This window comes from Budorcas taxicolor, chromosome 18, assembly GCF_023091745.1.
Source record: "Budorcas taxicolor isolate Tak-1 chromosome 18, Takin1.1, whole genome shotgun sequence".
Classification (NCBI taxonomy): Eukaryota; Metazoa; Chordata; class Mammalia; order Artiodactyla; family Bovidae; genus Budorcas; species Budorcas taxicolor.
Window position 1 is genome coordinate 15,819,904 of NC_068927.1, and position 21,239 is coordinate 15,841,142.

The window sequence follows — 21,239 nt, forward strand, 5'->3', positions numbered from 1 at the left end:
TGGACTGATGCCACCAGCTGGCCAATGTGCCACCACCCCTGGTGTGCCTGCCTGTCCTTGAAGAGGAGCAGAGGCCAGCCAAGCCCACCTGCGGGGCTGCAGTAGTCCTGACGTCAGGGCCTTGGACCCCCCCACCAGACCCCAGGCTGACCTGGGCACCACCCGCTCCCACCTACCTGCAACCTCATAGGAACAGAGGCCAAGGGGAGGTGGGCCTGCATCATAGCATGTGCAAAACTGCCACTTCAACAGGTTCAGCACTTGTAAGAGAGCAGACTGCACACGTGACAGGTGCCTCATGAGGGCCTGAATCCCACACGGCCCCTGCTCTTCTGAAACCCACAAAAGCAAGCCTCTGAGAGGCTGGCAGCCCTGCGCAGCTCACAGGCTTCCTGGAGGGCGAGAGGTCTAGGTTAGGGCTCCTGCCAGGTGGGGTTTGCACAGCACCTGGTCTGTGGCGACCGGATGGAGTCCTTCCTCTCAGTACTCAAAGGATGAGTTCCCACAACTCTGGAAAGTAACAGTGATCAACACACACTTTGCTGCCTGGAGGACCACAGTTTGGATTTCTCTGAAAACCTAGTTCCTATTCTTTACATACTTCCATGGTTTCTCTTAATTTTTTATTTGGCAAACATCTCTTCTTTATTATCATCATCATGAATATCATCATTTGGACCTCTGCAAGGACTATATACATTCACATTATCATATACCATTGACTTCTTGCCTCTCGGCAGGCCCCTGGGCTCTGGGTTTCAGTAGCTGGTCACTATTGCACTCCAGTCCTGGAACTTCTTACAGCCATGCAGTAAAACCCCGATCAGAGACCGTGTCTGCTGTTTGTTCTCCCACTGAGTACAGATCAGAATTTCCTTATTTCTTAATTTCCTCCTTGAGATCGCTGGGGGAGCGAGCGGGATGGGGGTCAGGGTGAGGCATGGGGTGGGGACTTCAGAGAGACCATCCCCTGAGGAAGAGCTGGACAAAAATGTAGGGTTATATACAGCTGGTCAAGTCTCCAGAAGGTGCAGGGAGGGCAAATTGCTTTTCTTTGTGGTTTTTTTTTCCCTTTTTCTGCAAAAGTGTGAAGACAAGAGAGGGGCTGCAGGAAACACGGGGGCTGGGATGGAGAGACGGGCTGGGTGGCAGGCTCGAGTAGCGGGCGCAGAGGTAGAGGAGGGCGAGGAGAAGCAGCAGCGGAAGGCGTGGTGGCTATCTCCTCGCGCTCAGAAAAGCAGTCGAGAATCAACCCGAAAGATTGTCACAGTTTTGTCTCGGAATTATATTCTTTCTCGGAAGGACACATAGCACTTTTTTCACAAGTGGAAAGGATGAAATGTGATGGAAATTCACAGAGGGTGTGAGGACGGACAAGATACCCTTCCTGAGTGTGTGCAGATACATGCTGGGTGCATCCCAGTGCACATCCACACACACACTTGCACACACGTGTGGGTGCCGAGGGCCTCACTGCCCACCCCACCTGGCCCCAGCGGAGGCGCTGCCATGGAGTTGAAAAGAAACAAGTTGCTTCCTGTTGGACAAAACACTCCAAATCCCAATACCCCATCGCCCCCCAAACAGAATCAAAGCAAGAGAAAAGACGGACATTGGAACAAGCCCAGGCATGGAGGAAAACAGTGAAAAACATCCTTTGGCAGTGACAACAAAATTTTGGATTTTGACTTCTTGTGTTATGTTTTTTGGATTTCCTTTGGAGCAGAGGTGTGTCCGGCGTCCTTGGCTAGCTAGCTGGCAAGGTAGTTTACAGGTATGCTTCCTTTCAGTTCAGTTCATTTCCGTCGCTCAGTCGTGTCCGACTCTTTGCGACCCCATGGACTGCAGCATGCTTCCTTTACCTTTTTTTCTTTTTTTAAAAAACTTTTTGGATTTCTACTTAAAGCCAAAGAATTTGACATTAAAGGAGAAAAAAATCTGAAATGAAAAATTACGACTTGAGTCTGACATCTTTCTCACCACCCTCACCGCACTGGCCACACACCCCGAGGTGGTTTCTGTGAACTGGCGGCTCGGATCTCCGGCTATGAAAGAAGTTTTCCTTTTCCCTTTTGAATCAGGCAAGGGGAGAAAACCCCAGTTTTCTTTGTCCATTTCCGAGTAGCTCTCTTGCCACAAAGTCCCCCAAAATTCTTCAATGAAAATATAAGCCACCAAACAATTCGATTTTTTCATTGAAGAGAAAGTATGTGAAAGTCATAAAGAGAGAAAAACAAGACAGAGAGCGAGACAGGGAAAGAGAGGCGTTGTGGACAAGCTGGTCACCTCTGGCCGGCGTCCATCCGCCGCCTAAAGTTCAGCAGGGGGCTTCTGAGGATTCGGAAGAGGTCAAGGTGTGATCGTCAGGTAGCTGAGGAAGTCGTGTGGATGCAGTCTTGTTGGTTCTGTTTTCTTTTGGAGAGAAGCAGTAGCAGCGGTGACTCCCATAGTCGGCTCCCAGGGCTGGGTGCGCGTCCTGCAGGCCGGGCGGGGCTGGGCAGTTCGATGGCCGTCAGGTCCTGGCGGGTCAGCGGGGCGCTGCGTCCAGGGGGCCGGGTGGGCCAGGGGAGCCGGGGCGGGAAGGCCCAGTGGAGCCCGCCTCGCTGGGGCTGGCAGCGGCCGGGGGCAGGCAGGGGCCCAGGCCCGTGGCGGTGTCGGACTGTCCGGGCACGGGCTCGGCCACGGCGGCCGCGGGGCCCTGCAGGCTCTGTCCGCACACATGGTGGTGCTTCTCCCAGTCCTTGTGCTGGCAGAAGGAGCCGCAGTAGCGGGCCGCGTTGCAGCCGCTGCACGTCTCACTGGCCTTGCGCCCGCAATTCCAGCAGCTCTGGAGGTGAGGGGGGATGATCAGGGTGGCCTGGGCTCGCTCCCTGTTTCCCCCGAGCACCCACCCAGCTGCAGACCAGGCACACGCTCCAAACACACCAGCTCAAACCCAGCCAAGGCATCACTGAGCAAGAAGAGAAAAAAACTCAACGCTCCCAGGCTCACAGGTGACCCTCTGCAGACATGGCCCCTTGGCTGGGCCACTCTTGGGGGACAGGCTCCCACCACCCCAGCCCACCCCAGACAGGTTCATGGTGTGCCATGGCCCCTTCCAAAGGGGATCTTTCAGGAATCCCTCCTGGCACTGCCAGGGCTTTGATACCAGAATATCATAGCCTGGGCAGAGTAAAGGGGTGGTGAGTGCCCACAGCTGCTGAAGTCCTTTCCCTACCACTGGGCCTCTGCTCCTTTTTTTTGGAACAAGCAATGACCCCAGCCACCCACGTAAGCAGAAGGTGGGCACGGATTCTACCTTCAAAAGGCCAGAGGCAGCAGCATGGGCTGTGGGGTGGGGAAGCCAAGCCGTTCTAGGAGGAAGGACCACGTGCCCAGGTAGCCTCCCGAGCCTCCTCCTGGCCACCCTCTGCAGGTGTGCTCCCAGCTCCCGCCCTCGCTGCTCCCTGCATTCCTGCCAGCTCACTCCCTCCAGGACTTCCCGGATGGACGACCCTGCTTATGGGCTTCCCTGACACCCACCGTCCCCCCCATGCATGTCCATGGCCTGAAGCAGCACAGGCCATCCTCCTGCGTCCCCACTCCCTTGGCCCCTCAGACCGTCAGGTCTGTCTGCTCCAGCTGAGAGTGCAATGGAAAAGAGATGCACATGGGCACCACCTGACCGGGAGTCATCTCCTCATTCCCTCTCAGGGCTGGCCCAGTACAGACAGGCCCAGGGGATTTTGGAGAAGTACCCTCCTTGAAGAGAGTCCAGGGGCCCCTGAAACGGGCCGCACCCTCCTCTTCACCTCTCTGCCTTCCGAGCCATTCTCAGACAAAGAGAGAATGTACTTGGTCACCCAGGGTTCCCACCCGCCCCTCTGGACCAGTCCAGCTCCCAGACACACAGGAGCCAGGATGGTGACTCGTGCACCCTTCTGCTTTCAGGGGTCAGAGAGATCGTGGGCTTTGGTGTCAGCCAGCCTGAGTTTGAACAACAGTCCTGCCACTTCCTGGGGAGTGACCTGGGGTGAGCCAGACATTCTCTGGAGGCCTCAGTTTCCACATCTGTACAATGGGGACACCCACAGGATCCAGCTCACCAGGCCACGTGGGGTCAAGAGGCCCTGGGGTTGCACAAGGTCATATGGCTGGGAGGTGGTGGACCTGGGGTGGCGCCCCGGACTAGGAGCAGGGGTGGGGGGCGACCCTACCTCGCTGGAGTCCTCCTGCTGGTTGACCACAGTGAGGGCGTCCTCGGATGCCTGCCGCCGCGCCTCGGCCAGGGCCCGCTCCATCTTGGCACGCTCTGTGCTGATGAGCTCATGGGCCTTGCGCTCAGCGTCAGACACGGCTTTCTGCAGCTCTGACATTGCCTGCCGCTTCACCTCGTTCACCGCCTCCTCTGAAAAGGATACCTCGGGCTGTTTGTCTCGTGCGCCAGCCCAGCTGGGTCTCCCCTGCCCACAACCCTGGAGCGGGCAGGCAGGCACGGTTGTGGGGGAATCTCCAAAGCCTGCCCTCTCCTGTGTGCAGAGTGCCATGCCCTAGAGGGTGGAGAGTGGGTCAGCAGGCCTGGGAAGGCCCTGCTGGGCCCCCTCCAGCATACGGGGAGGGTGGGAGAGTCTGGGGCTCCAGGCCATCCCCACTCACCCGCCTTCCTCCAGATCTCCTCGGGCATGTAGCCAGACAGGGTCCGAGGCATGAAGTCCCGGTGGACATCTGAAACACAGGGGCAACAGCGTCACACACAAGACAGGGCCACGCCCGGTTGGGCCCTGGGGGCAGGGTGTGGGAGTGATCTTGGGGGTCCCTGAGGTACACATGGGGGAAACCCTGTCTCTGCAGCTGGTGGAGGGGGGAACAGGGCAATGTCATGAAGGGAGATTGTCGGGAGCAATGGGCCTTGGATTTGATTGGGAGCTGGGCCGAGATGGCCTCTCTCAGGTTCCATGGTCATCAGGCCCCTGGGGGCCTCCCAGTGCCAAGCCCCTGTCCCATTGGAACCAAGAGTTGGGCATCCCTGCAGGTCAGGCAGTGTCTGTGCAGCAAAAGACCCTTCTTTTTCAGGTGTGGCGATTTGGGTGCAATTTCCCTGCAGGGCCATGATCAGTGATGGCCTGGCCCCTGGTTCCCCTGCATCGGCCCTACATGTGCCCCCCAGCTCACCTAGTTGAGCACCCTCTGTGCCCACAGAGCTGCTGAGGGGCCGGGCGCTCTGCCCAGGGCCCTTCTTGCCGTCCTCTGCTGTGTCGCTGCAGCGCCGGATCCAGTGGTTGAGCTCCTCGCGGTCGGCCTCCTGGCAGCGGCGCAGCACGGTCAGTGACCGCCGCGTCTTCTCGGCCATGTCCATGATACAGTTCAGGAGCTGTGGGCACCCACGGTGGGTGAGCCGCACACAGAGGAGGACAGCGGGGACACTGTCCCACACTCCGGCCCGGTCCACCCGACCATGTGACCTGCCCACGGCTCTTGAGGCATTGGCTGGAAAACCACTTTCTGCTGCTGCGAAAGATCCCTGAGCACCTGGACAAGGACTGGGGAGGCACCCAGGGCTCCCACTGGTTGGGAGACTGTCCAGGACCCAGAGCTGGAGCTCTCCTTGCAGCCCTGGAGTCGCAGTTTGCCCTGTGGAGCAGAGGGGTCAGCGCTGCTCTGGGGACCGCCCTTCTCTTGGGCTGCAGGCATAACCTGAAAATGGTGTCAAAGGGGACCAACCCTCATGGCCAAGGGACCTTCCTCAGGGAGACAGTCCATGGCGGCCCAGGGGGGAGTGTTCTGAGGGCTGGACAGGAGTGCAGGGGGAGCAGAGGCGTGGGCACAGGCCTGAGGGAGGGCACGGCGGCCTGTGCCTGCAGCCCCTGCAGGTTGGGCAGAGCGCCTGGAGTGGCTGCGGCACCCCGTGGCCTGAGCCTGGACACTCACGTTATTGAGGTGCTTCCACTCTTCCGCCCACTCGCGCTCCGTGAGCCTGTGGTCAATCACTTCCTCAGGCCGGGATCCGTGCATTGCTGAGGAGAGAGCAGACGCTCAGGCCCCGCCCCTGCTAATTAAGCCACGCCCCTGCTCACGCCCCCACCCCAGGCCCCACCCACAGGCTGTGTCTTCCTAGGGAAAGTGAGGAGGTGAGGAAGGGAACCCAGGGCTCTGACCATCTCTCTGCCCACCGCCCTGGGTGGGGTGGGTCAGGAACAGGCCTCTCCTCTACTCATGCTAGAGAGGAAGAAACCGGTGTCCCCATCCCTCGCTTTGACTACTCCGTCTCCTCCCCCAAATCCAGCCACTCTCTCTGCCCTCTGCTGCCAGAGAAGTGGCTGTGGGCCTCACTTAAGGGGCGTCTCCACTGCTCAGGGTCTCCTTGTGGCTGCCTGGCTTCAACTCACACTTTACTGCTTTTTCTGAGCTAGCTGAACTCCTATGCACCCTCCAAGGCCCAGGTGGCAGGCTCCTTCCTCCTCAGCAGCCTTGGGCTCCCAGATTTCCTTAAGCTCTATATATCTCTGGTTGTTTAGTAATCACAGGTGCTTCCTTGTTTATTCTCAATCACCCAGCAGACTTTCAGTTCACAGGGCAGGGCTGGCAAGGCCTGTTCCCCTCCGTGGGCTGAGCTCCTGGGCTGAGCTCCCGCTTGGTAAGAGGGGTGCATGGCTTAATCTGCTGGGCCTCAAATGAGCAGCTCCAAGTGTGGTCTCCTGGGAAACAGTGGGGCTTGGAAAAGTCAAAAGCCCTGGCACTCATTCCCCATGGGGCCTGGGCCCCTTGTCTTACCTGTGGCCTCAGTTTCCCAGCCTCCCTGCTTCCCTAGTGGGAGAGGAGAGTCCCCGGTGTGGATGGAGGAGGGCTCTGTACTTAGTGCTTTACCCATTCTTCCCTGCTTCATCCTCTGGGGGAGGAGTTCCTGCCGTTATTTCCACTTTACAGATGAGGAGACTGAGGCTAGTTAAGGGGACATGTTGACCAAGGTCAAGCAAGGTCGACTGGCGCTGGGGCTGTGCTCTTAGCCACTGGCTGGTACAGCTCCAGGGACTGAAACAATGGGATGCCCCCACCCCATAATCAGAAACAAAACAACCACGAGCTGAGAAATTCATGCCAGAAGGGCAGCATCTGGCGTTCTCACAGCTTCTCCTCTTATACTGCTTGAAATACCGAACACGATCACCCTCACTGTGACCCAGCATGCTCCATGCTTCCTGGGCTGGGGTCTACTTAGGCCTTTCTTGGTCCCCAAACCCAAAATGCCTCCTCAAATTGCAGCTGAGGTGGGAGGTGGTAGCCACAGGCTGCTGTCCACCCACTGCCCTGCCCTGCTGCCCGTGGAGCTGGGGCCTGCGCCAACGCCCCAACCAAAATAGTGGCTGAGATCTGCCTGACAGCTGGCGTTTATTTTTGCGTTAGCAGAAGCGGATGGGAATTAGCACCTGCCTGACCCGGCCGTGGGGAGCCAGACGCTGTCACCTGCTGCCTGGGCCCAGGCCCTGGCAGCTCCTGTAGGGAGGAGGAGGGGAGACGGCCTGATAAGGGGCAAGGCCTCTGCTGACCCTACCTCCGGGCCCCTGGTTGGTGTCCCGGGCCTCTGTCTCAGGGGCAGCCTTTGCAGGCTGGTGTTATTCATCTCTTTGACCAGCACAGAGGAGGCTCAGAAGGCCGGTCGTCGTTGCTAGATGACTTTGGGCATGTCCATTATCCCTCTGGGCCTCAGTCTGCCCATCTGTGATGTGGGCGGCCTAACACATCACACAGGTGTATCAGAACACATTGGGGGTGCCTCCTTCCGGAGCCCAGTAAAGCATACTGTGCCAACCAGACTTCCACCAAGAGCTGTCACCCTGCCACCAGCACAGCTGGGCCCTATGGCACCCACTCTGGACCCAGCCTCTATTAACCCCTCATGCCCCAAGGGCAGGGCTGCTCATAGACCAATCAGCAGAGAGGCTGCAGGTGTGCGGGGGTGGGGGGCCGTGACCTGCCCAGGGGCACACCTAGGGAATCTCAGAGCTCAGAGGACCAGGCAGTCCTGCACCCAGGGGTGTGGCCCCAGTGCCCAGTCTCTCTCATCTCCTTCCTCTGCTCAGGGACCACCCCCTACAGATCTGGTATTTTGGTGTTGATGCCCGTCCCGTTAGAGGGCAGAACTGCTTGTGTGTGACCAGCAGTGCCTTCATGTTCCCTTGGGGCACCCAGGCCTAGGAGGCGAGGCCACAGCTCCTATGACTTGGGGTCCCCCAGGTGCCAGGTGTTTCCTGGCTACCATGCACCCTGAGAGGCTCTAAGTCCCTGAGGACAGGTACCTCTGCAGCCATGGTGCCCCTCCCTCCATGGAGAGGGGTCTTCCCAGGCTTGGGGGATGTTGGGTTGCCCCCCAGGACAGAGTCTCGAAAGATGACTGTCCCTCAGGCTTCAGGGCGCAGCGCAGCTGGGGTGGGGCGCAGACCCTTCCTCTGCACCGTATTCTCATGTCCCTCCTTCCAGACAGACGTGTCCAGGCGGTGCCCGCCTGCAGGTACACACAGCTGCCCTGGCCGCCCCTGCCCACACCACTCACCCAGCTGCCGATGGCGCTCCCGCAGCTCCCGGGGGTCAAGGTGGCGGTAGGAGTCCCGGAAGTGGTGGGCCATGGCCATGTCCTCCAGGCGGTAGTGTGGGGGCGGCGGTGGGTGGGGCAGCCCGTTGCTGGGGCTGTAGCGCTGGGCGGGGCTCAGGGTGCACGGCCGTTTGCTGAGGTGGTCTGGGTGCAGTGGGTCCCGGTCTGACCCATTCTCTTTGGTCCTGGTCCAGAGAGCAGGTGGGGACAGTGGTCAAGGGACCATGAGCCACAGACCAAGGGGAGAGAGGGAGGCAGGGGCATGGACAGAGTGAGCGAGCGGGAGACAGACATGCCCGCTGGAGGCCTGGCGCCCCCTCTCCCCTCCTTCTCAGGGGTGCGGGCTCCTGGGACTTGGGAATCAGGGTGCCTGGGTCTTCTTGGAGAGAGTGGGAAGAGACAACCTTCCCTGGCAGCAGGACACACACCCGCGCTGTGACCCAGCAGTGGGCGTCAGCCCAGGCACTTGGGGACCTCAGGCCATTGGACACTCAGGCACACCTACAGGGAACTCCTGCCAGGCAGACTCTCCTGCCTCCTCCCTTGTCCTCCAGGGGTGGGGTGAGGGGCCTCTGAGTCCTCAAGAGGCCTCGCCACGGCCGGACAGCATGGCTTCCTGGTGATCAGCCTGTGTAGTTAAGGCTGAACTTGACCAGCCCAGTGGCTGCAGCCACGGAACACAACACGGTTTCCACCTGCGTTCTCAGCTCTGGCACTGGGCGTCTGCTGAGCCTTGGCAGGAGGGCAGCTCTCAGGAGTCAGAAGGGGAGGGCGCTGCCTGTTGCGCCCCTAGGTACCTGTCGGGGGTCCTCCTCTTGCCGTTGTCGTTAACCTCCAGCAGGAGCTCCGAGGAGTCGACAGGGGAAGAGGCGTCAGCATCCAGCAGGGCTTGCTCGTGCTGGGCCAGGTACTGTGCAGGGCTCTGCTTGGCCAGGCGGGCGCAGTGCAGGAGCTCCCGCTGCAGCAGGGGCAGGTTAGCCTGCAGGGGGGGTGGGACCAGCTTGGACTGGCTGCTGGCTGAGGTCAGAGCATGAGGGTGCTCAGATGTGAGGCAGGAAGGCCAATGGCCAGCCTTGCTGTGTGACTTTGGGCAAGATGCACGACCTCTCTGGGCCTCGAATTCCTCTGCTACAGCTTGGGAATGAAGGCAAGACCATGCCCCCAGGGGATTTTTTTTTTTTTCCCCATCATTAAACTCCCTTCTGCTCTGGCATCAGGAGAAGGTGAGGAGGGCTCCTCCTCAGGACCCACTGCCTGTACCCGTGGAAGCAGGTCTTGGGTGAACCCCTCTCGGAGGAGGGGGTGAGGCTCAGAGCAGAGGGGCGGCCCCCAACTTGACTTGCACCATGGAGGAGCAAGACCCCAGCACGCGTGCCCCAGATGGCTGGCCCCTGCCTTCCCACTTCCTGTGGGTCCCCAGCCCGGCCTGGAATGCAGGCTCTGTGTGCCCACATCACTGAGCTGACATGTGGTCACCTCCCATGGGGCGGGGGGGTCCGGACACGACCACTTGGCTCCACATTTGTAGGTCAGGGCACCACAGCACAGGAGGGCGTGGTGTGTGTGGGGTGGGTACAGGATTTGAATGCAGATCTGGCCTATGACAACCGGACATGACCGCTGTGCCCTCCAACCTCCACCCTCACCAGCTGGGCCGCAGGGGGCTCTGTGGTCTTCCCAGAACCACCATTGGGTGAGGGGTGCAGGCTGGATGGGGGCCCAGCGTCAGGCCGCTGGGGACAGCCAGAGTTCTGAGTATTTGTAAATAAATGCAGTTCCTCAACTTTCTCATGGTGTTTCCAAGCTGCCTCGCGGCCCCTCCCACCTCCGCCTCCTCAGCCCCCGCCTGCCATCCACCCGGATGGATCAAGCAGCCGATGCGTTTTTGTGAAGCAGCGCCGGCTGCCAGGCCTGTTTTTCTATTTGGATAGCTGAACAAGGGCCAGCCCGCCATCTGTTGAACACGTTAGGAGCATGAGCTGGGAAAGGAGGTCCCAGGAGATCGGAAGACGCCAAACCTCCTCCCTCCCGCTCCTCTCCCGGCACAGCAGGGCGGGGACAGCTCGGCTGGCGGCTGGCCACCCGCCACCCATGGAAACATCTGGATTCCTGGCCAGCTGGGGCCAGCTGGGAGCGGGGGCCCTGGGCAGAGGGCCAGCCGGGTGGGTGGCATCTCTCGGCTTCTGGAAAGCCCACCACACGGCCATGCACAGTGTCAGGCTCAGGAGAGGATGCAGGGCTCCTGGGGCCCTGGGCTCGGCGAACACGGACCCCAGGCCGGAAGAAATGGGTAGAGATTGGGGGGCCTCATGTCCCTCCAAGACAGCAGCCCGAGTGCTGTCTCCAGGACTCCGCACACCCAGGATGCCTCACCACTGAGATGTGAACCCTGCTCTGCCCCTTGATCAAAGGCTCCACCCTGCCTTCTTCCCAGAGGGGAACTCAGGCCAGAGGACAACAGTGTCAGTGGAGGAGGTGTCTCTCATGTAACGAGGGTTTATGATGTTTCCATCATCTCCACTGCACACAGCCTGCATGAGTGGGGGCCCCGTGTCAGCCCACCCTGCTATGCTGTGTGACTGTGGGCAGGTCACTTAACTTCTCTGACTCCTGCCTCACCTGCAGCTGGAGCTGCAAGAAGCTGTGGCTCCTCCCATTCCTCATGTGAGTTAAGTCCAGTCCCACCTGGGGAGGTGGGCAGTCACACCCCAGGGACCCAGGAGGGGACGGGAAATGGGGGTTTCAGTTACCCAAGGGCAGAGCTGGTTGTGAGCCTGGTGGAGTGGATGCAGCTCCTGCCTCTTTCATGGAAGATGGCTCGGGGGGGCCACCATGCAGGTGCACCATGTTGGGCCTGGGGGGCCATCAATTCACTGGAAGGCACTGTCCGTGCTGCTTCCAGGTCACAGGCAGGAAAACGGAGCCCCCTCCCACAGCAGGCTGGCACACCCTGCAGGTTCCCCGCGGCGCTCTGCATTCTGAAGAGGCCAGTGTCCTACAGTGAATGGGAGCCAGGGGAGGGGCACTCCCCGGGCAGGGCTCTGGCTGGTGCCTTGTCCACAAGACCGGGGAACAGGCCTGATCTGCCCAGAAGCCCCATGTCAGGCAGGAGAATGGACTCTGTCCCTGACAGCACCTTGGTCTAGGGCCCTGGGCAGGGCCATGGACATTCAGTGTGGCCAGCACGTCCCTCACCCCAGTTGCCTGCTACTGGGAGAGCAGACAGGGCACCGGAGTCCTGACAGCCCCATGGCTGTGCTACAGGCAGAGGGGACACCGAGGCAGGCAGTGCCAGGTTGGGTGTGTCCCTGAGAGGAGGCAGGGGGTGGCCGAGCTCAAGGGGCAGGGGGCTGCGGGCCTGGTTGGGTGAGAGCGGGGATGTGTCGTGTTTTCCCTGCTCCTGGATAAACGTGGGCAGCTGACACGGGGGGCGACATCTGCTGTAAATATCTGATCTGACAGAAGCAGGCGCGCGGTGTCCCCAAAGATGGGGAGCGAGGAGTCAGCAGTAAGTTGAAAGGAGGAGCGGGAAGGGCTCCTGATGAATGCAAACGACTGCCAGATGGGGAACTCTGGGCCCAGCTCAGCGTGAGCTCAGCAGGGTGTGGGCGGAGGGCAGGAAGGCGAGTGGAGGCAGCGGATGTGGGGGCGTGACGTGGGGTCCCCTCGGAGCAAGGTGCCGGCCTGGGGCACACCCTGTGCGGGCCGGGGGGCTTGGAGTCAATGGATCCTGGTACCCCTCCACAGGCGGGGGCCTCAGTTTCCCCACCTGTTAACTGGGCACAGTGGCAGCATCTGTGTGGCCCCCTGAGGGCTCCTGGGGGCTCGGTGGGGGCAGCTGCAGAAGAGTCTTGCAGGGGACACCTGTCTGTGGAACCCCTGAAATCCCCAGATGAATGGAGCACACGTCAAATTCTTTGCCTGATCGCTCCCTGCCACCTTCCCAACAGCCCAAGAATGGCTCCCAAGTTCCAACCACAGACACGGAGGCACTCCATTAGTGGGACTCGCTGGGCTCAGGACCACAGGGGCTAAGTGGCAGGGTCAGGGCTTGAACCTGAGCACATCTGCTCTGGCCTGTCCCCTGGAAGGCAGGCCCCACTGGGGCACAGGGCACATGGAGGGATGAACCCATGGCTGTGAGCATCACTGTGGCCCAGGAAACAAGAGCCCGAGGCGGGGATGTCAGCCACACTCAGGGCGGACGCTTCCCAAGTGCGCTGTGGAACCTGACCTGGTGAGGTGAGAGAGCAGAAGCGCCTGTGGTCAAATACATTTGGGGAGCACCTTGTCTCTACCTACTCTGGGAGATGTGTGGTCACAGGGGAGTGAAGGCCCTGAGAAGTCCTGCAGGGCAGACTTGGGTCTGATGCTGTCCGCACATACACTCCTCCTGGTTTTGTGCAGAAGGTTTGCTTGGTGCTTTGTTCAATGCAGATTCTGACTCGGGGGGTCTGGGTGGGGGCCCGGAAGCATGCATTGCTCACACGCCCTGGTGTAGCTGCCACCAACCCAACGTCAACTGCTCCTGCCGAGGCCCTGGTCCACTATTCATCTTCCCTGATGACCACATCAGGTGGCTTCCCAACTGACACCCAGTCACCCCTCTGTCTGCTCACTTACGAGCCCATGGTCTGTCCACTGTCCCAACCCCCTCACTCTGTTCCAGGCACAGGACCGCAACACAGCAGGCGCACGCACACACACACACACACACACACACACACACACACACACACACACACATCCCCCCTCAGGGCCTTTGTAGACCTACCCTTGCCTCAGGGCCTTTGCAGGCATTCTCCCGACTGCCTGGAAGGTTCTGCTCCCCGCTCTCCTCCTTCATTGAAATGCCCCCTGCCCACAGCTCCACAGAATCTATGACAGGTCGGCTAGCACACAGCAGGTTCTCAGAACATAGCTGTCGAGAGGCTGAGTGTCCTGGCCACTAACCACAGGACTGGTCCTGGGAGCTGTGTGTCAGAGCCTGGAGTCAGCGGAGGACGGCTCCGGCCCAGCAGCAGGTTTGAAGCAATCAGCTGATGGGTTAGCACTGCTCTCCCAGTGGGTGGGGGATTAGAATTTTTAGGGTGGGGCTAATCTAAGCTGGCAGAGGACAGACTCAAGCCTCCTGGGGCCTCAGGGTGGGGAGGAGGTTTGGTCCCTACCTTCAGGAAAGGGATGACAAATGGCCGCAGTGGGAAGTTGGTGGCCTCCTGGAGCTTGGAGTGGAACTCCTCGATGGTCAGCGTGGAGTTCTGGGGAAGAAGACGCTTGACTTCAACCTGGGGAGGGGAGGGCAGAGGCCGAGGCTGGCCTGGCCTGGGGCCACCGCATCCCCACCTGACTCACCACGAGCCCCAGCACCAGCGTGCGCACGCGCTCCCCGATCTCCGGGGAGATGTCGCTGCCGAACTGCTGCAGGGTGGCCAGGAAGCGCTTGAGTTTGCTGAGCTGCCGGGCCCCGCAGGCTGGGGGCAGCTGCTGCGTGGATAGTGCGGCCGAGCATGAGGTGGCCGGGCCATTGCTGAAGCCGTTGGGCGTGGACGGGGCGCCGCCGATGGCTGTGGGCGAGTGGCTGCTGCCGTTCATCACTGCGGGGGGAGGGGGAGGATGCAGCACAGCGCCATGGGTTCCACAGACACGCTTTACATACATGCAGACTGCGGCTCCGGTGCAGGGAGGAGCCGAGCATGGCCGCCCTCCAGCTGTGCCCCCGCTCAGCTGCCCTTGGGCTTTGCTCTGGGCTGCGTAGTCAGGCCCTCCATACCCGGAGACACCCGGGCCCTCCCGCTGCCAGGCACCCATGCATGTCCTGTGAACAGGTGGAGGGGCTTCCCTTCCATTGGGATCTGCTGGCCCATCTTCTCATTCCCCCGAAGGTCAGTGACCCTCACACCTGCCATGAGGGCCCCAGGCTGTGTCCCAGTTCCTACACAGGCCCCACTGCCTGCATGAGGGCCCCAGTGCCAGGCTGGCGGGGCTCAGGGTGGGCCAGGGGAACCCAGACCCCAGGGCAAGCTGGGCTGGATGCTGGCAGGGGCTGCTGCACGGCGGACATGTGTGCCCATGGGCCCTGCTGTGTGTGGAGGACAGGCCGGTGACCTGAGGGGTCTTAGATGAGCTTGTGCCCGGCCCCAGGAGTGGGTTCCAGGGTGACAGACACTGGGGTGCTGTGAAGTCATCCTGGGGCAGGACCATAACCTCAGGGGAGCCTGTCCCCAGGGGCAGGGAATCCTCTCATGCCTGGCCACCTGCAACCTGCCTCCTGGCCTCAGAGCCTGCACAGAGGTCAGGGGTAGAGGGCTTCCAGGGTCCTTGATGACAGGGGAGGGGCTCTGGACATGGACACCTCTGGGAGTCCCGTGGCATAGCCCATTAACTCAGCAGTCACTCACACCTCTGCAATCTGCTCCTTCAAGTTCTCACACTCAGCCTGTGTGTGCTTGCCCACCAGCTCCTCCCTACATGACCCGCCCCCTTACACATGCCCTTCATTCTCCATGCCCTCCCTCCCTTAGCATCTTTGCACGCATACTCATACAACATACCAAATACATATGCACTCATGCTCATATACATATGGATACACGTACACACAACACACATGTGCTTGTACACAGGCCTATATGCACCACACACATGTACACATGTATGTGCACGTGGACATAGTGCACACCCCACATGCACAAAGATGTATGTATGTTCACACACAGGCAGACAGACACCACAAGCATACACCCCCATACACACTTGCACACATATGTACACCTGTGTGTGCACATAGGCATGATGCAGTGCAGCCCCACAGCACACATGCATGCACGCCCACACACATCACACACCTGTGCACACCTGCACAGTGAACACATGCATGTCAGCATGGTGCACACATGCATGCACCTGCACAGCACACACACACGCACCAACACGGTGCATACGCACCCACCAACACAGTACATATGCACCCGCATGGTGCACACACACATACATGCCCACAGAGTGCACATGTGTGCGTGCCTACACAGCACACGTATATGTGCACACGCATACCTCTCACTTGCTCTGCTGTGGTTCCCAGGACTGGCCCTGCCCCTATCCCTGTCCCCACCCCTCCCTGGGCCTTGTCTGGCTGGGTCTGTGCAGAGGCCATGTGCTCACACCTCATGGCGGGGATCCTGGGGGTGCTCAGAGCCGCTGCTCCCTCAGGGCTGCATTTTTCTGAGGCTCCACCATCCTCTGGTGATGAGGGAGCAGGAACCCTTTCCTCCACAACTGGAACGTTGCCAGGCTGGGCTCTGGGAAGTGGCCCCTCCAGAACAACCACCTACAATCATTGTTTTGGCCACCTTGGAAGGCGGGAGTGTCGGTTTGCCTCTCCAAACCATGCAGCCCTGCCATCCTGCCCTGGCTCTGGGGGTGACCTCTGCGGACTGTCTTGGCCTTGCCAGCCTGGAAGGGCGGGAGCACGTGAGGTGGGACCACACACCTGCCCCTCTGCCCCGGGCCTCGGCTCTCCCAGGGCTTGGATTACTGGAGGGTGTAATAGGTCCCGCTTACCGGCTCCATCCACCCCTGCAGGCCCAGGGGACGCAGCTCCCGCTGTCTCCAGCCCCCCTGGGCTCTGGAACTGGCCCACCTTGTTAACCCTGAGTCTGCTGTCTGGTTGGCTCTGCCCACATCTCCAGCTTCCATGACCCCTTGCCTGCAGCAACACCTGCAAACACCCTCCTCCCCTCACTGAGCAGCAGGTCAAGGACCACCCCCCTAATCCACAGATGGTGGGCCTCACGGTCCCTGCGCCCTGAATGCAGTGTTTAAGGTTGCCTTTTGCCCCCACGTGCCCCAGGACCATGCCGCTCCTCAGTGGCAGGCTGACATAGACCTGCCCCCCAAGTGCCCTGGTCAGGAGTGGACGTCCCAAACCAGCCCAGATGGGCTGTGGGGGTGAGACTTGGTCCTGGCCCCGGCTTCTTCATCTGCAAATGGCCCTTGGTCTGAGCCAGAGGTGGGGTCTTGGAGCCAGGAGGACAGTTCCTGGGCCCCTCTGTCTCATGCCCCTGCTTGTAGAACACAGGTCATCCTTCTTCCATCAGAAGGGGCTGGAAATGCTTGACCTGACTGCTTTCATGTGCTGGGTGATCGCTCATCCAGAACTGGCCCCCACTTGACAGACGTCTGGGAACCACTGACTGAAGGCCAGGGTCAGCACCAAAACAGACGTGCCCCCTGCGTGTCCTGAGGAGGGCCGGCTGCAGGCGGAGGGCCTGCTCTGCCCCTCAGCCCCATCTTCCACCTGGCCCTCGGCGCTGCTGCTCCCTCCCCTGGAGATGCAGTGTGGGTTGAACTGTTTGCCCCTGATGGGCTGGGGGACGCTAGGAGCCCTTTCTAGACCCCCAGGTGACACCCTGGCTCAGGGACAACCCTGAGGACAATGTGCCGCATTCCAGGGACCCCTCTTGCCCAAGGAGAGGTAAGCTCCAGACACAGACAAGAAGGGCCCGTCCCTCAGCCTCTCCCGGGCGCGTCCCGGCATCCGGGGGCCAGGAGACCCCGCAGTTGTGCTACTTTTCTCTGTCGCTGCGGAGCTCCACTGATCCCTTGGTGGACACCAACACACACACACACACACACACACACACACACACACCCCGACTGGGATTGATGACAGCCACTGGCGGTCACCCAGACAGGCTGGAGGTGGCCTGCTGCATGGGGACCTCACCGCAGCGGGGCCTCCTGGTCAGTCGCAGCAGAGCTGGGCTGTCACTTGGGGTCTGGCCTTCCAGGGGCTTCAAAGACCTGTGGCTGGCCCTGCCACCTGGGCCCCTACCCGGCGGCCCCTGGCCCGGCCTCCCTGTGGCGCCCTTACCCGCTGGCCCTTGGTGCCTGGTCCTCCCGCGGCTGGCCTGCCCTCGCTCGCCGAGTTCCCTCCCGGGCTGCCGGGCAGTCTCAGCAGCTTGCTAAAGAGACGCCGAAAATAACCCCCGGCCACAAGTGCTTTCATTCCCACAACAGGTGTGTTACTAAGATAGACCACACGTGTCCCGGCCGAGGTTTTTGGGGGCATGGAGCAGCACCCCCACAGCTCCCCCAGGCCCGGAGCCTGGGCAGGGTGGGGGGGAGCTTAGGATGAGGCATTGAAAACAGCCCCTCCCGCCAGCCCCCCGCCCGGCCTCGGGCACCATCCTCCTGGCCACACAAAGCACCCAGGCCTGGCAGTACCACAGCTCCATGGACGCACCGGGCCCCAGATGAGGCCACACACCTGGGCTTACATCGCTGTGCATGCAGGCTGACACACTCCCAGCATCGCCCCGCAAGAGCCTCCCCTATGGCACCAGCTGCAGCCCAAGCACTGTGATGGGAATGTCCAGTGGTGACCAATACCCGTGGAGCACCCTGCATGTGCCAGGGACTCCCATGACGTGACCAGCAGCACCCTGGGGCTCCACGCCATTGCCTCAGCGCTGGGCCCATGACTCCTTTGCTACAGATGGGGTTCTGTGCCCAAGGACATAGTGCCTGGAAGGGTAAGAGTGGGGTCCGCCCTGGGAGAGGCTGCAGACTTGCTACTGGCATTCAGCCATCCTGCAACTCTGGGACCCGCTGATTCGCCCAGTTCTGAGTCAGGGAGACAGGGGCTCAGAGAGGCCATCCGCCTGCCCAAGGTCACAGTGTGTGGGCGGCAGGGCTGGGTGTGACCCCGGTCTGTGGGCTGCAGACCCCACTGCTCAGTCCTCCTGGTCTGCCCCTGCGCCCTTGTTCCCTAAGGGAGGCAGGCCTAGCATGGCAGATGAGGGGGCACAGACAGGGCGGTGAGCACTGGGCAAGGACCTCTGGGAGACAGTGGTTTTTGTTATTTTACTTACAGAGACAGACCATAGACCATTTTAAGCAGCCATGAAAACGGCCATGGGGCAGAGACATCGCAGGCCCGTCCTCTCGATCTGTAAGCAAAATAAGAAAAACACGCTGTGAGGAAGGAGGCTGGGCTCCAGACCCTGCCCGGGGGTGGGGTGTCTGCAGCCAGCCCCTCCCCTGCCTCTCGACAGCGTTTTTGGGGTTGGGCCTCTGTTATCACCTAGGGCCAGTCCACTCCCTTCTCTGGGCCTCGGCTTCCTTGTCTGTGAAATGGGTGGGTCAGGGATCTCTTGGGGCCACTTTTGGTGGGAACTTCTGGGGCTCAACTGGAATTCTGGCTCCTCGTGGGCATGAGAGGACACCCTGGCTCTTAAACATCTGTTTCTGGAAGGTGCCTGGTGATCCCACTTGGTACCATCCTCAGGGACCTGGAGCCCAGGCTGAGGGGCTTGGGGTTTCCATTGACAAACAGGCCAATGGTGGTTCCAAAACAAAGGCCAGGTCTGAGCTGCCGTGAAGGGTGAAAGCACCAAACAGGAAGAGAGGTTTGATTTGTCTGAGCTGAGGTCAGTGGACAAAAGCCACAAGGAGAAAAGCCATACCACCAAAAACAGAGAGTGTGCCCCCTGTCGCAGGGGGTAAGAGCAAGATGGAGTGTTTGCCCCTTAAGGGCCCTCCCAGGTGCAGAATAGCTCCTCACATCCCTCCCCAGAGTTCTCTTGGCACTCCTGCCACCTTCCTGTGGCCACGCCACAACTTCAACTCCAAAATAAATTTGTGCCCAGGGCAGTCACCGGGCAAGAAAAAACCACAGCCCTCAAGCTGTGGCTCCCAGTCAGTCCCTGGTCAGCTTGGCTTGCAAGTTGGTCCGGGGGCAGCAGGGGAGGTTCTTGGCAGGAATCCACGGGGAGTGCAGAGGATCCATCTACTCTGGGCACTACCAGCCAGGTGCACAGATGAGATGAGACGTTAACCTCACGTTAACACCCTGCTTTCAGGGAATTCTAAGGGTTAGGGAACAAACCTGAGGCCACCCCAGAGGCAGCCTGACACTCAGACAAAAGCTCACAGCGGCCAGAGGGAACTAGGTGTCGGCTTAGAGAAGAAAGACCCGTTCTCTCATAACCTCCATGTTCTGAACAGAGCCAGGACCCTGGCCAGAGGGGATGGACCCCATGCCACACACGGGCCTGCCACCACACATCTGTTCACCAGGCCCGGTGGCATCTGACCCCAGCCCCATCCACAACCTGGAACATCTGGTTCCCAGACCAGCGCCTTCCGGAACACGGGCTCCTGGACTAAGAAGAAAAGCAGACCATGGAGCCACTCCCACGAGGATCGGAGACCCTGGCTTGGAGCCCTTGGCCAGACCCTCCAAGGGTCCACTGGCCTCTCCCGCTTGGAACCGGACAACAGAGTGGGGGCATCATCATCCCAGGGGGACCTGCTGCTGCCCCGTCAGGAAAATTCCTTTTTCCACCTGGGCTGGACGGACACCCTGGGCTGCACGGATGTGGGTGAAACTCAGCCAGGTCGGAGCCTCCCCTCTCTACCAGTGAGGCTGGACGGGGCAGCTGTAGTCAGTGGACAGAGATCAGCCCGCAGTTCAGCCAGAGGTGAGGACTGACTTCCAGAGAAGAGGGAGGGGTGACCGGATGGCCAGAGTCCCCAGGTGAGAACAGTGAGTGAGCAAAGTCCGGTCACCTCTGGCCCCTCCTGTGTGGCTAGTGCAGGCCGGGCACCCAGGGGTGGACGGCAGGGCCCCGTCTTGAGGCAGGAGGCAAGTGTGGGGACACGGGCTCATCCCAGTGTCCATCACGTGTGGGGACCCCGGCTCAGACTGACCCCACTGGGGAGGGGTGCTGGAACTGTTTGTGCCAGACAGCCCTGGGTTCAGCTGGCCGCACCTGGGAGCAGGTGGCATTTTCCTGTTTACCAGCAGAGACCAGCATCCTGCAGCAAGGGACACAGCTGGACCCCCTCCTCCAGATGGGGGCCACTGCCCAGCCACCGATGGCAGCACCAGCACCATTCACAACCAGGAACAGACGGAGCCAGGCCGGGGCCTGGGCTCTGGGAAGAGACATGGACCCCGGCTAGCGGGGTGGGGCCTGAGGAACCTGGGGGTGGCCACGGGCCACCAGGCTGAGGAACTGAGGTTCCTGCTCCAGAGAGGGGCTTCATCTGGGTCCAAAGCCTGGGGAAGGGAGCCCGTGTGGGGCTTTCTGACCTCTGAATGTGTGGGTGGGAAGGCATGTGGATCGCCCAGAAACACTTGGGACACATTGCTGAGCCCCTGGTCTTAGGGACAGGGAACACTGTCCCCCATACAGGCACAAGCCGGAGGTCTCCTTCCCAACTGCTCCGACTCAAAGGCCCAGGGTTTCAGGGGTGGCTGTGGACTCGACAAGCCCACCTATACCTGCTGTGTGCACCAAGATGCTCAACCATGGCCCAGTGCTAGTGAGGCACCACCTTGGGGTATGGTCTGCCTACCATGTTGCTGGCAGCTAAGGCCCTACGGACCCAGTTCCTGGCCCACCCACACACCTGGCTCTCCAAGGCCAGAGATGCCTCCAATTGCCCCTTCAGGGGGTGCAGGCCAGACAGGATTCACCCACATGCAAGTAGTCTGCTGTGTGACCACGGAGAAGTCCTCGTCCCTCTCTGAGCTCCAGTATAGCAGCCAACCTTGATGGAAGGCTCAGTGTGTGCCCACCCTGCTGAGAACTATTAACTCACTCATCCTCACAGCAGCTCCGTGAGGCACGGCCATGGCCAGCCCTGCTTTCCCAGTGAGAAACGC

General features: G+C 60.5%; 1 protein-coding gene across 6 annotated transcripts in view; it reads right to left on the reverse strand.

Moving 5' to 3' along the window:
* Positions 1 to 404: 404 nt before the first annotated feature.
* The window catches only part of CBFA2T3 (CBFA2/RUNX1 partner transcriptional co-repressor 3), a 77,848-nt gene continuing 57,013 nt past the window's right edge, over positions 405 to 21,239 (reverse strand). For 5 of the 6 annotated variants that reach the window (XM_052655540.1, XM_052655544.1, XM_052655542.1 and 2 more), the window contains exons 3-12: positions 18,439 to 18,516; positions 13,919 to 14,160; positions 13,735 to 13,824; positions 9,364 to 9,545; positions 8,528 to 8,751; positions 5,908 to 5,993; positions 5,152 to 5,350; positions 4,636 to 4,704; positions 4,197 to 4,387; positions 405 to 2,827 (exon numbers count right to left, since the gene is read on the reverse strand). In XM_052655540.1, the coding sequence (XP_052511500.1) occupies positions 2,528 to 2,827; positions 4,197 to 4,387; positions 4,636 to 4,704; positions 5,152 to 5,350; positions 5,908 to 5,993; positions 8,528 to 8,751; positions 9,364 to 9,545; positions 13,735 to 13,824; positions 13,919 to 14,160; positions 18,439 to 18,516 (1,661 nt within the window). In that variant the 3' untranslated portion in view covers positions 405 to 2,527. The remainder of the gene's footprint in view (positions 2,828 to 4,196; positions 4,388 to 4,635; positions 4,705 to 5,151; positions 5,351 to 5,907; positions 5,994 to 8,527; positions 8,752 to 9,363; positions 9,546 to 13,734; positions 13,825 to 13,918; positions 14,161 to 18,438; positions 18,517 to 21,239) is intronic. The other variant, XM_052655541.1, reaches the window with a different exon arrangement.